This window comes from Bos grunniens, chromosome 15 (assembly GCF_055505025.1).
Source record: "Bos grunniens cultivar Pamir isolate PY7600 chromosome 15, Bosgru_T2T1.0, whole genome shotgun sequence".
Lineage (NCBI taxonomy): Eukaryota > Metazoa > Chordata > Mammalia > Artiodactyla > Bovidae > Bos > Bos grunniens.
In genome coordinates, this window is record NC_141179.1 from 29,419,467 (window position 1) to 29,434,164 (window position 14,698).

Here is a 14,698-nt window from a genome sequence, read left to right on the forward strand (position 1 = left end):
GGGAAAGGGAAAAATCAAGTACAACTCCCAGGCATGCAGTTGGATAATTGTGTAGATAGCGGTGGCATCGACTGAGGTTGCAGAGGTGGGCAGGGGAGAGGTGTGAGTGGTAGATTTGGATTATTCGTGTTTGAGTATTTGTGGAATATCTGGGTGGAGTTCATATACAGAGATAGATGGATGGATGGATGGATGGATGGATGGACAGATAGGTTGTGCCTAACAGAGTATATTAAATATATACAGAACATGGTGTTCAATACTGCTGGGGTAGGAAAGTCAAGGATGAACAGTTAGAGTGCCTCTGTGGCCTACACTGGAGGAGAGGTACAAGTAGAAGGCTGGCTGCAGGGCGCTGGGAGTTAATGCAAGATGAGACAGGAAGCACTGAGTTCAGTCCTCTGCAAACTATCTGATGGTGTCTAGAAAGAAATGTATTATGATGAAAGTCGCACAACTCAGAATATACTAAAAACACTGAGTTGTACGTTTTAAATGAGTGAACTGTGTGGCGTGTGAGTTGTATCTCGATAAAGCTGTTTCAAGAAAAAGTAAGACACTGGCTATTTATTTTACATATGGTAATGTATATCTTTCAATGCTATTCTCTCCAAGCATCCCACCCTCTCAACTCCTCCCACTGAGTCCAAAAGTCTGTTCTTTATGTCTGTGTCTCCTGGAGGGGTGGTGTGAGGAGGGATGTGGGGAGGAGTTCAAGAGGGAGAGGATACATGTATGCCTATGGCAGATTCATGTTGATGTGTGGCAAAAACCACCACAATACTGTAAAGTAATTCAATTAAAATAAATAAATAAATAAAGTTTAAGTGAAAGAAGAGAAAAAAGAAAAGGTATGACATAGGGTGAGAGCTAAAGTAGACAAGGACACAGGTAAGAGGAAGAGTTGAGTGTATGCATGGGCTTAATGGCAGAAGCCCATGGGGAGTATGAGCTTAAAGAGGCATGTTGTGAGGGTCCTAAAAAGGAGAAGAGGGTACCACCTGAGCACAGGGGCTCAGATAAGCCCCCAAAGGGAAGGCCACTCAGGATGGCAGGCCAAAGATGAGGATGGAGTAGATGGAGGTCTGTTTGTGGGTGTGGAGGGCTCAGAAGTTGCATGAGTTTCCGCTAATGGCTTCTCTTTCCTGTGAAGCACAGGTTAAGACTTCTGAGAGTGAAGAAAGCCATCTGCCCTGCTTCCCTCTCTAGCTGGGATCCTCCGTTATTGACAAGAAGGTGCCTCCATGGGCTTAAGTCTCTGGCCAGAGGTATTGAGGGTAGAGGTGCTTCCTCACCCCTATCCCTGCCCCCAACCAACCACAGCCAACCCCTGGGGCCCTTGCAAAAGGCAAAGTCCACAGGCCACATCCTGACTGCTAACTGGGTTCTGGTTTAACTTTAACCCCTCACTTATCAACCCCTCTCAGTCAACACAATTGAGTCTTTACTCTCCTCCTCACCAATGCCCTTAATACACACTGCCAGAATAAAGAACCTTGGATCAGAAACTCCCTCTATTTTTGGTTCCTTCCCCTTCCTGTTTCCTCTGTTCTTTGCTGTCTCTCACCAGCTCAGGAGCATCTTCCCTTCTACTACAGAGCATAGAGCATCTTCCTTGAAGCCAAGTCAAAATGACCCCAACCCATCTCTGAGCTCCTGTATCTTTAAATTGGTATATTACAGAAACCATGAGTGAGGCTTGGCAGAGGGGTTGGCATTCACTCAGTATTATTATCTTTTTTTCCCTTGACCTACCATCAGGGAAGCACTAGGGTGAGGCAGGCAAGGTGCCTAGGGCACCAAATTTAAGGAGGGATTACTCTCAAGGTCATGCAAGCACAGGGTAGGAGTGCTTGATAAGTCCGAGGCTTATCAGGGTCAGGCAAGTACAGGACCTGAGAGTGATGCCTCCTTAAATTGTGCATCCTAGAAGCCTCTCCAGCTTCCCCCCGGTACTGCCCCTGCCTACCGGCTATGCAGCCCCTCCTCCCTGCCCGGCCAGTTGCTACATACTTCGGGACTCTTTCAGGATCACTTGCAGCACAGTGGTTTTCCTGAATGTCAGGTTCCCCAGGTAGATATGGCAGGTGTAGTTTCCCCCATCAGACTCCTTCACTCCGTGGAGCATTATAGAGACATCATTGCGGGAAGTGTCTCCCACCAAGTTTACACGGTTCAGGAAGCGGCCCCAGTTCTGGGAGTACCCCATGGGTGTCCTGAGTTTGCGCTGATAACGCAACACAATCTCCTCCTAGAAGGGAAAGGTAAAATGTAAGAGACTGAAGGACTGGGGTGGGAGGGAGCTCTCGGGATTCACAGGCCCTGTGTGTAGAAGCAGTAAAGGTATCATCAGAAAGTATCAGAAAACACAAAGCCACGGACACACGTGTCCACACCAACCTCCTTGCTGTTCCTTGAGTGCTGGCCTCAGGGCCTTTGCACTTGCTGCTCCCTATGCCTGGAACAGTCTTCCCACCTAGACAGATGCATGGTTGCCTCCTTCACTTCCCGAGACCTCTACTCAGATGTTACCTTTTTGGTGAGGCCTCCCTGGCCACCTACATAAAATAACAATCACAAAAGCCTGCTTTCTTGTTCTCCATAGCGCTTACTATTACCTGACATACTGTGTATATACTTCTTCATTATTACTATTATTTGGCCGCATTGGGTGTTAGTTGCCCCACAGCATGTGGGATCTTAGTTCCCTGACCAGGGATCAAACCAGTGTCCCTGCATTGCAAGACGAATTCTTTTTTTTTTTTTTTTTTTTATCCCCAGCTGGAAGCCCCCCCTCAAGACGAATTCTTAACCACCGGACCACCACGGAAATTCCTACTTCTTCACTATTCTTCTATGTATCTCCCTCCATCTTGATTGTAAGTCTCCCACCAGGGCAGGAGCTTTGAGTATTCACCACATAACAGACACTTTAAAAATACTTGTTAAATAAAAAAGTGTCCGAATTTTTCAAAAAGGTATATAAATACCATTATTTTTTAGAAGTTTTTAAGAACAGGAAATGAGGATACAGACACAAATATGAATGAAAAGACCTGGCACCAAACCTGTTGTCTCTTGTGATTCCAATTCATAACTCACAAAAGTCAACTACCATCCTGTGTTCTGCAGGGACTCACTTTGGTGGATGACAATTAAATACACAGTGAGTTCCCGGAGGTGAACCCGAAACTACATGTAATTCCCCAGACCCCACCATGAAGCCATCCTTTCTGATCCACTCGGACAGCATATAGGAATCAACTGAGTGTAAATGACATTTTGTATGGATGACCTGGAATATGTCTTCATTTGTAAAAGCTAAATCTTTTCTAAGCTTGGTACCTTAACTTTTATTAATCATAAGTCATGTGAGATACCTCTCAAGACACAGCTTGACTCATCAGGACATCACCATGCCATAGTTGACATCTACTGGTCTAATGAACTAACCTGCTGTTTACTGCTTCAGAGTCCCTGTGAAGTACGCTCCTCATCTTGGCCTCCAGCACTACTAATCCCAACATTCAACACATCCATGAAGACAAAGAAAATCCCATCACATAAATGGGGTGAAGGGGCACAGAAGAAAACTCACAAAAATAACCCAAATAAGACAATCATTCTTATGCCTAACCCACTGCTTTCTTGGCTAGATCACCAAAAGCATTCCCCCTTGTTATTCCATGAATTCTATAAAAAGGAAAAGAGAGAGAAAGGATAAAGCCAAGACGCAGTAGCCAAGTCATGAACCAATGCTCTACATCACCATGTCCTAGATGCATCCTGACAACCCAAAAAGTCGAGCGGTAGCAACATCTACTTCTTCATCATCTTCATTGTCATTTTTCCCAACCGGAAGCTGAAATTGCCCAGCCAAGCTAAGAGGCCCAGTTGTTGTTGTTGTTGTTGTTTTTAACAAACTCCAAAGTCCAAGCCCTCATGAGACCACCATGTGGCACCTGATGCCTAGGTTCTTGTTGTCCCCACTCTGTCCTGACACCACTGGCCAGGGGCTTCTTCTACACAACGAGGGCTTCTCCTCCTTACCTTGGCAGGCTCTCCTGATGAGAACATCCAGTCTGCCCTGCTCATGTGCTTCTCTTCTGTGCTGTGGAAAACACATCTCATCTGAGTCGAATCACCCACATGAACCATCAGCTCTGGGGATAAAACGATAAGTCAAGTCAAACTCAAAGTATAATCTCTAGAAGCCAAAGAACTTCTGGAAGAGATCATGTTTAGCCAAAGATCCTCTGCAGTAAAACCAATGTCACCACCACACACTGCACACTTTCCCTCTGTGCGGCCAGAATATTCAGAGGCCTCTCATCAAACCAACACGATGCCCCAAGGGTAAGACAGCACCCTCTAGCTGCCAACACACATCAAGTCTGAGGGTCCCACTGACGTCAATAAACACTTTCTGGCTTCTCTTTAATTTCTTTCTCCTTCTCCTTTTCTAGAACTTCTCCCACAAGCCCCAACTTCACTTCAAGCCTGTAATAAAGAACGGAAAACCATGAAGCCCTCCACTTTCTGTTCGCCCACTTGAGTACCCACATCTGCTTAACATAAACAGGAAGTAGAAATAACTCTCATTCTTATAAATAACCCACTGGCTCTCCCAGGTGAAAAACTGAATCATGGGTGACTCTTCTACTTAATTCTTTTACAAGTTGTCTTAGGACTTGCTTAGGACAATTCTGGCTAGACTACAGGTCACAGGACTGCTTGCTAATTAGGTCAAATAACAGACAGTTTTCCTTTTGACTTTTCTCTCATTTTAATCTCTGCCCCCACTTCCCCACCTGTTCCCCCTTCTGCACCTGCTCCCCCTTCCCCTCATTCTTGGCTTTCCAACTCATAGTCTCTTCCTCCTGCTTATTTGTGTAAACAGCTGATCCCATACTATTTATATCATTTTAAGAAGTCCCTGAAAAAGAAAATAATTAGAAAGATGCTTCTGATTTTTCAACAGTGCTCTATATAAATCAACCACAAACTCAGTCAAGATATTAAAGGCAGGATGGTATTTAAGGGAGACACAAGTCTAGGTCTTATTTGGACAGAGTTCCTTCAAAAGAGCATTGAGCAAAGCTCACAAAGCAACACAGTACATCAGCTAACTTTTTCATCCAAATTGTGTCCCTGGCAGAACACTAACTTCCCGCTCAGCAGGAAAGATGTACAATGGGAGGAAAGCAAAAGAAAATATCATGAACTTGGAACTCTATGGAGGGAATTAATTTGGAAGTGATAAAAATTCACTCCAAAGAATATCAATAGCAAACGAAATGCCCTCTAAATCTATGTGTATATCAAAAATTGAACCCTATATTTTAAATGCAGTAATAAGAACTAAATATTATGAATTCTTTCAACACACCAGACATGTGCTAAACACCTAGGTTATCACCTAGTCATTACAATATTTTGAGATATGCACTATTATTCTCCCGTTTCACAGAGAAAGAAACTGAATGAGTGCAACGCTTCACGGCCAGTAAAAGGCAGAGTAGAACTCACACCCAGGTCTGAGTGAAAACAAAGCCCATGTGTTCTCACTCCCTTTACTGTTACCACCTCACATAAGTGGAAAGGTGGCTGATTCTAGAGCAAAAGTACAGGAAGTTAACATTATTTTTATTTGTAAGAAAACTGCCTATACAACTGAAATTTGTCTTTCAAATATTAGGAACTTTCTCTAAATTAAAATTTAAAGCCTGTCACATGTGATTCTAAAACATGGACTTTTAATTATTTCATTCTCTTCCCTCCTTTCTAGTATCATCAGTTCAGTTTAGTCGCTCAGTTTTGTCTGACTCTTTGCAACCCCATGGACTGCAGCATGCCAGGCTTCCCTGTCCATCACCAACTCCCAGAACTTGCTCAAACTCAAGTCCATCAAGTCAGTGATGCCATCCAACCATCTCATCCTCTATCATCCCCTTCTCCTCCTGCCTTCAATTTTTCCAGCATCAGGGTCTTTTCCAATGAGTCAGTTCTTCACATTCGGTGGCCAAAGTATTGGAGTTTCAGCTTCAGCATCAGCGCTTCCAATGAATATTCAGGACTAATTTCCTTTAGGATTGACAGATTTGACCTCCTTTCAGTCCAAGGGACTCTCAAGAGTCTTTACACCACAGTTCAAAAGCATCAATTCTTCAGTGCTCAGCTTTCTTTATGGTCCAACTCTCACATCCATACATGACTACTGGAAAAACCATAGCTTTGACTAGGTGGACTTTTGTGGGCTTTTTCTAGTATCATGGGGCTTCCCTGATAGATCAGTTGATAAAGAATCTGTCTGCAATGCCGGAGACCCCAGTTTAATTCCTGGGTTGGGAGGATCTGCTAGAGAAGGGATAGGCTACCTACTCCAGTATTCTTGGGCTTCCCTTGTGGCTCAGGTGGTAAAGAACCGCCTGACCGGATTTGTGGGAGACCTGGGTTTCATCCCTGGGTTGGGAAGATCCCCTGGAGAAGGGAAAAGCTACCCACTCCAGTATTCTGGCCTGGACAATTCCAAGGACTGTATAGTCCATGGGGTCTCAAAGAGTCAGACATGACTGAGTGACTTTCACTTTCACCTTCACTTTCTTTCTTTCTAGTATCACAGACCTTCATAAATTGAGAAGAGATTACAATAGAATAAAAATAGCTAGAGTAATGAAGTAATGATGTTGAAGCTGAAACTCCAATACTTTGGCCACCTAATGCGAAGAGCTGAGTCATTTGAAAAGGCCCTGATGCTGGGAAAGATTGAAGGTGGGAGGAGAAGGGGACAACAGAGGATGAGATGGCTGGATAGCATCACCGACTCAATAGACATGAGTTTGAGTGAACTCCGGGAGTTGGTGATGGACAGGGAGGCCTGGCGTGCTTCAGTCCATGGGGTCACAAAGAATCGGACACGACTGAACGACTGAACTGAACTGAATGAAGTTAGGATCCAGAAGTCACCTAAAGCTCACCTACTATGCCACCTATCACGTGCATGAGTCTCTTCAATAAGAGTATTTTCTCTCCCTGAACAACTCAAAACATTGTTCAGGCAATTCATCTGCTATGAAAACTTTAATTTCATTTTGAATCTTAAAAATACAGATCACACAATTGAAATAATATGCACATGCTTGAGCAACAATTACTTTTTGTTCTCTTTATACATCTCATTAACTATTATATATCTATACAGTGTAATTATATAATCTGTGAACACACACATTCAGATGCCTTAAAATCCTTTCACAGAATACAAGGAAGCAAATTCTTAAAAGAGAGAGAGAGAGAAAAGAAAAGAAAAATAAAACTGTCTCTAGCTTTTAAAATAAGAATTAAAAGAGTTGGAGCAGTAGAAAGACTGAAGAATTACAAACTGAAGAGTAAACTTCGTGGAGGAAGCCGTACATGAGTTTCCACATGGGAGGAGATGGCCACCAGGCAAATGGTGAGCACTCAGAGCTATCCCCACTCTGGCTGGAAGGAAAAAGTAAATACAAGTTGCTCCACTGGCTACTGGAAAATATCTGCCTCCCATAAAATTGCTCTAGCCTACTCCCATGGACTCAACTCTTAAAATTGCCTCCTTTGGATTTGTTCCCTCTGTGCCTCTTCTAAGCAGGAAAAGGCACCATTTTGTAGGACATGCTTGCATGTTCTCAAGGCCAGCATCAGAGAACAAAGAAGAAAGGGGTAACTCAAAGATAATCCTTGGGAGACACAGGTAGCTGGTTCATTTCTTCTTCCTGGAGAGCCCTAGCTTTGAAATCAAAAGAAAAAATGCAATTGATAAAAAGTATTAGTATGAAGTTAGGAGTGAGGTCAGAGGCCACCTTCCACAATTCCTTCTACCACTTCATGTTTTTAGAAAGCAGATTCAAGTGAGAGATGCTCACCTAAGGATTTCATTCATTTGACCAATGTTTATTGACTGCGTACTCTGTGCCAGGTGCTGAGCCTGGGGCTGGTCATGGAACCAAGAACACGGATGCAGGTGGACAGGGAGACACAACTGAACAGGTGTGATGAGTGTGTCACCAGAGAGGAGAGCTGGGTGCTCCAAAGGAGCTCACTGAAAGGACAGACCTAAGCAGGCTGGCAGGGGGAGCGGTCTAGATCCTAGCTCCTGCCCTAGACAGCAAGCTCTCCTGAGGACAGAGCCGGTTCTTCCGCTTCACACTTTTTTGTTGTTTTCTTTTTTTCAGTTGTTTATGTTTGGTTGCACTGGGTCTTCGTTGCTGTGTGCAGGCTTATTCTAGCTGTGGAGAATAAGTGCACTCTCTAGTTGCACTGTGCGGCCTTCCCACCGTCGTGGCTTCTCCTGCTGCGGAGCACGGGCTCCAGGGTGCACAGGCTTCAGTAGTTGTGGCGCACAGACTTAGTTGCTCCACAGCGTGTAAAATCTTCCTGGATCAGGGATCAAGCCCGTGTCCCCTGCACTGGCAAGTGGATTCTTATCCACTGTACCACCAGCGAAGTCTCCATTTCACACATTTAAAGATACTTCATTCTGTGATTTTCAAACTTTTTAAAGCAGCAGAATTCTTTCTTCAAACAAAATCTTACCTGGAAGCCCAAGAATACAACAGAAAAAAGGAAAAGGACTCGGTTGTAGTGGAGGTGGAAACCTGAGGTCCTGGCGTGACTAGGTCCTCTGTCCCCGCTGCCTTGTTCTCACCCTCTGTGTGGCCCACCAGGTCCCTTGGACCCTGAGTGTTCCACAGAGTATGTTTTTAAAACCAACAAACTACTGAAGCTATTTATAAATAGGAACATGAGGGAAACCTGCTCATTTCTTTTATATCCCCCAGAAAACATAGTTACCTACAAAGTATGGAGACAACATCAATCTGCAAAACTCATGGGGAGCATCAGGGTATAGTGGAAAGAACATGAACTATGTGGACAGAGGTACAAGGGTCCAAGTATTGGATATGCCATTTAATAAATATATGTCCTCAGGCAAGTCACTTAAACTCTCTAAGCCTCAGTTAACATGTCTATAAAATGAAAAGGAGAACACGGTACTTCCTTCACAGAATTTTCATAAGGATGAAATATGTTTAAAGGAATGATAAAATAATAATCATCATTATTTTTATTTAAAGAGCACCACTGGAACTTCCCTGGAGGTCCAGTGGTTAAGAATCTGCCTGCCAACACAGGGGGCACAGGTTCAACCCCTGGTCTGGGAACTAAGATCCCGCGTGCCGTGGGGCAACTAAACCCACGCACCACAACTACTGAGCCCACGCCCTAGAGCTCATGACCCGCAACAAGAGAGGCCACCTCAGCGAGAAGCCTACGCACCACAGGTACAGAGTAGCCCCTGCCGCGAGCAGCAACAAGGACCCAGAGCAGCCAAAAATATTAAACAGATCATATGTTTTTTAATCCTCTATGGGTTACTTTAAAAAACTAATAATAAATAGAGAGCACCATTTATTGAGGACTCACTTCGCGGTAAGTACCTAGCCCACTGACTAGGATTTAGTCAACAAAATCAGTTCACATCCCTCTTTGCACACCAAATCTCTTGCCCTTTGCCCTTCTCTGAGTAAGCATTCATGTTACCTTTGGGTTCCTCTGGCAGTACATGCAGGACCACCACTTTTTTGAACACGAGGCTCTCCATTTGGAAGCGGATTTCACAGGTAAAGTTTCCTTGGTCGGTCTCTTCCACGTTTTGGAGCAGGAGGGAACCGTCATGGTGTAAGATGTCCCCCACCAAACGCACACGATTCTGGAAGTGCCCCACAGGCACGCTGATGTTAGAGTAATAGAAGAGCACGTACTCATCCTGGAGGGCAACACAACATCAGAGGAAATTTCAAGCCCATGGCACCAGACCCAGAAGTCCGAGTTCAAAAGCCCCTGTTTCATGGAGGCAGCATAGTCATTGTCACCACCAGCATCAAAGAAGTACTTGGTACCCAATTAATAAGAAGAAGAATAAGAAGAATGTGCCAGACAATACTTTAACTGACACAAGACTCTGTGGCTTCTATTAGACAATGACAATTGGAGAAACAGGATGAACACATTTTCATTTCTTATAGTTTAAGGTAAAATGTAACACCTACCCTGAAAATCACTTTGGTGATTCAGACTCACAACTTTTGGTGTTTGTTTGGCCACGCTGCATGGCATGTGGGATCTTAGTTTTCCAACCAAGGATTGCACCTGGACTCTAGGCAGTGAGAGTACAGAGTTCTCACCACAGGACCTCCAGGGAATTCCACAAACTCACAACTTTTGAAAAGTACCTCCCTGTGTTCTGCCATGGCCCCTGGATTCAATGGCATCTAAATGCAACCCCACAGACTGGCTGTTGTAAGAATTCCTGCCGTGTTAGCTGTCAGCCCTCTCCTTTCCACCCTCCTCCAGGCAGCACATCGTAAGGCATGAGAAGGAGTCATCAAAGGAAATGGTTTACAGACTTGGGGGAAAAGCCATAGGGAATTCGTGGTTTCACTTAGACCATGGGTATACCCCTCCTATAACAATAAACAGTCAGGAGGTTAAGACTTTGCCTTCCAATGCAGAGGGTGAGGAGGGTTCAATCTCTGGTCAGGAAACTGAGATCCCACATGTCTTGGGGCCAAAAAACTAAAACATAAAACAGAAGCAATATTGTAACAAATTCAATAAAGACTTTAAAAATGGTCTGCAGCAAAAAAAAATCTTTGAAAAAAATAAATAGTAACAAACATTTGAGTGATAGTAACATTATGGAAATAACATGCTCTGAGCTACTGAAATAATATTTCATTTGAAAACCTTAGGACTTTATTGCTAGTCATACATTACTTGGAGTATATTTCACAAATGAGACCAATACACAAGTATCTATCTCCACAGAATCCCAGATGAGGCTTCATACACTTTTGCCAATCCAAAGAGCTCCCTCACTCAGCCATGCTGAACCCGCCAATCCTAACAGTTTAAGCAGCCATGAAGGAGAAAGAGATGATTCAGCACTTAAACGGATCGGCAGAATGCCGAAAGACTCTCCACCCTCCTGAAAGATTACAGTGACATCATCCCTGTGCCTGGGCCATAACTCTTTTTGTCTAGACCAATGTGTTTTCATTCTTCTCACCCCTCCCACCCACCTATGCTACTCCACAAATGGGAGAAACAGGAAAGAAAAGAAACTAAAAGAACTTTATGTGTATGTCTCCCATTAGCTTCTCAATGACCTGAAAAGTATTACCATTATTCACAGATGGGGAAGTGAAGCTCTGAGAGGTTGAGTAACTTTCCCAGCTGATTGTAATCAGCTGTGTACCACCAAGAGCTCAAACTAGGAGGAGGCTCAGTTCTGGTGAGCTCCAGAACCGAACTCCTGAAACCCCCCCCCACCTCATGGCATGGGATGACTTGATTCTCCCTCTCCCCATATTCTGACACCATTGGCTGGGGCTTCTAATACACAGCAGGGTTTCCTCCTTGTTACCTCGATGTGCTTTCCTGATGAGAACATCCAGTCTACCTTGGTCACATGTTTCTCTCCTGTGCTCTGGGAAACACATCCCAGAAGGGCTGAATCACCCACGTGGACTGTTAGCTCCACGGCAGAAATACTCAAGTCATCCAGGCCCAAGGAATAACCTAGAGAAGGCAACAGGCAAGAGAGACATCATCAGACAAACACACTCAACACAAAAACTAGTATTAATCTCCAAGTAGATGCAGACTTTCCTGGTGGCTCAGATGGTAAAGAATCTGCCTGCAATGCAGGATACCTGGGTTCAATCCCTGGGTCAAGAAAATCCCCTGGAGAAGGGAATGGTTACCCACTCCAGTATTCTTGCCTGGAGAATTCCAGGGACAGAGGAGCCTGGTGGGCTATAGTCAATGGGGTCACAAAGAGTCCGATATGACTAAGCAACTAACATCTTCCCTCCCCAGATAACCCAACGTGAACAAAGTATTCAGAGGACTTTAATTCAACCCAGCGTGGCATTCCCAAGGGTAAGAAAAATACCCTGTGGTTACCCCCACGTGGCTCAAGTCAAAGGACTTCTACAATCTTTATACTGTCCAATAGCTCCTAGCTAGACCCTCTCTCTTTTCTAGTCTTCATCCCTGAAATCTCCTTTCTAAAGAAAGAAGAGAGGGAATTCCTTGGCAATTCAGTAGATAGGACTCCGTGCTTTCACTGCTGAGGGCACAGGTTCAATCTCTGGTTGGGGAACTAAGATCCTACAAGGCACATAGCAGGGCCAAAAAACAAAACAAAAATAAGAAGAGAAACCCTGAAGTCTCTCCCCTGAGGTCGTGAATTTAGATGCCTCTAAGCAGGTGATGATGTCTCTGGCTCCTAGTTTCCCACCAGTCCCCTAACTGAAAGGCCAGTTCACAGGTAACTTTGCTTCCCTCAGTTTTTCTCCTTTTTTCGTCCCTCTACAAAAGCTTATCTCTGAGTGTGCCAGCTGATTCTGGCCGTAGTGCAGATCCTTGTAATTAGGTCAACACAGAGCACGGCCCCTCCCTTGAATTTCCTTTGTTTGCTTTCTCCCCACCTGCCCCTTCCAGGTCTGCCCTCAGCCTGGCTTTCCAGCCTCTAGGGGTTAATCTTCATCATACCCCTCCAATATCTGTCCATTGTTCAAGTAATTTCTCTTTTCACTTAAAGAGAAAACCATTTCTAAAGAGAAAACCATCACATGGATTTTTCTGTTTTTATAAGACATGCTCTATGCAAAGAGACAACCACAGCAAGACACAATCAGATGCTGGCCAGTTCCCATCAAAGAAGAGCCAAGTGAATGGATTTGGGTATAAACAAAATGCACCGGCCTCTCCATCCAAGTTGTTGTTCCAAGAGAAGAGTGTTAACTTCCTGCCCAACAGCAGGCACACACAGTGGGGAAGATGGGAAAGAACACATGAACTCACCACCCTCTGGAGGAAATTATTTTGAAAGAAATCAAAAGTACCTCCAAAAATGATTTGGAATTTTCCTGTAGGGAAGAACTGAGCAGCTTCAAGTGTGGTTAAAGGGATAAGAAGCTATATAATGTGATATGAAGAGTGCTGACTGTAGAATTAAATGAGCTTGCTAGAAGGTAATAGCAGCAAGCAAAGCGGACAGAAACTTAGACTTGACCGGCAGCCTTTGTACAGAAATAACTGAAGAAATCAAGACTTTCTACAGAGGAAAACCTCTCCATCAAGAAGTACAATCCTGGTCGCTCAGTGTCACCAGGCAACTCCACAGGGGGTTAGATTGCTAAGTCTCTGATGGAAGGGCAAAATGCTGCAGGCTGCTTCACCCATCTCTGGAAAGAAAAGAAAGTGAAAGTGAAAGTCTCTCACAACCCCATGGACTAAACAGTCCATGCAATTCTCCAGGCCAGAATACTGGAGTGGCTAGCTGTTCCCTTCTCCAGGGGATCTTCCCAACCCAGGGATCACACCCAGGTCTCCTGCATTGCAGGCAGATTCTTTACCAACTGAGCTATCAGGGAAGCCCCTGAGATTATTATAACACTGATTCCATGGTGAAAAAAACTTCTCTAATATGGACTATTTTCTTGTGCGCGCACGTGTCTAACTGCATGTGTGTGCAAATGCTATGTTGCCTGGAATTAAAGCAAAGACCATTCTTTTGTGCACTTTGCTGAGTCATTCTTTAGGTCACCATGCAAAGTCCAAAAAGCTAATAAAGAAGAGAAAAATGGAATGGATAAACAACAAGGTCTTACTGTGTATCACAGGGAACAACAGTCAATATCCTGTGATAAACACAATAGAAAAGAATATGAAACGGTATGTATATATGTATAACTGAATTGCTTTGCTACACAGCAGAAATTAACACATTATAAATCAACTATACTTCAATAAAATAAAAAATTTTGGACTTCCCTGGTGGTCCAGTGGCTGAGACTCTGAGCTCCCAATGCAGGGACCTCAGGTTCAATCCCTCAACAGGGAACTGGATCCCATATGCCACAACTAAAGCTCCCGAGTGCTGCAACTCAGGCCCAACACAGCCAAATAAATAAACAGAATAAATTTTTAAATGAAATTCAAAAAAAAAATTTTTTAAGAAAACAAATTTAAAAGTCATGAGAGTAAAGCACCTAATTAATTTATCCATGGGATAAAGAGAGAGACAAGGTGCTAACGGATGAAAGGGGGCCAAAGGATGAAAAGACAACAGATGAGCAAGAAGCAGCAGCCTTGAGCACTGTAGGAACAGGAGACTCCAACCCGGTTCAGGGAGGCAACCACAGCAGGCTTTTTAAAAGGAAGTAGAGCTTAAGGAGAAGGCTGAAGGCTTAGGCAGGCTTGCTAGGGTGAAGTGGGGAGAGACGGTACTAGGCAAAAGAAACTATCAAAAACTGGGCAAGAGCTTGGTGCATTTGAGGAACTGCAAGAAGGCTGGCATGACTAAAGCAGGAAAACAATTACAGAGACTTAGGGACTCTCTTTGATGATTTCATTTCCTGATAAAGATAACAGTTGAAAGTGCAGGAATGGAAGTGAGAAACTTTCTTCATATTCTGTAAGAAGGTCATAGAACACCCAGTCAGGACCAAAAGGCATTCTGTTTCTAATAGAAACAGAGGAATATTCAGCTTTCCAAGAAAGAGTCTGCTACCTGGCTTCTAAAACAACTGTTTCAACAAAACTATAAAGTTCCAGGCTGGGGTTTCCGTTTTCAGCAAAGCAAGGGGAA

At 44.0% G+C, this 14,698-nt stretch overlaps 1 protein-coding gene across 20 annotated transcripts in view; it reads right to left on the reverse strand.

Annotated features, from left to right (window-relative positions):
- Nucleotides 1-14,698, reverse strand: part of JAML (junction adhesion molecule like) — a 31,335-nt gene that overhangs the window by 11,867 nt on the left and 4,770 nt on the right. For 13 of the 20 annotated variants that reach the window (XM_086339477.1, XM_086339481.1, XM_086339470.1 and 10 more), the window contains 4 exons: nucleotides 11,465-11,619; nucleotides 9,580-9,805; nucleotides 4,051-4,163; nucleotides 2,014-2,251 (listed from right to left, as the gene is read on the reverse strand). In XM_086339477.1, coding sequence (XP_086195603.1) covers nucleotides 2,014-2,251; nucleotides 4,051-4,163; nucleotides 9,580-9,805; nucleotides 11,465-11,619 — 732 coding nt within the window. Of the gene's footprint in view, nucleotides 1-2,013; nucleotides 2,252-4,050; nucleotides 4,164-4,387; nucleotides 4,551-7,065; nucleotides 7,483-7,559; nucleotides 7,766-8,210; nucleotides 8,572-9,579; nucleotides 9,806-11,464; nucleotides 11,620-14,698 lie in introns of those variants that run through there. The other 7 variants (XM_086339482.1, XM_086339487.1, XM_086339488.1 and 4 more) reach the window with 5 other exon arrangements.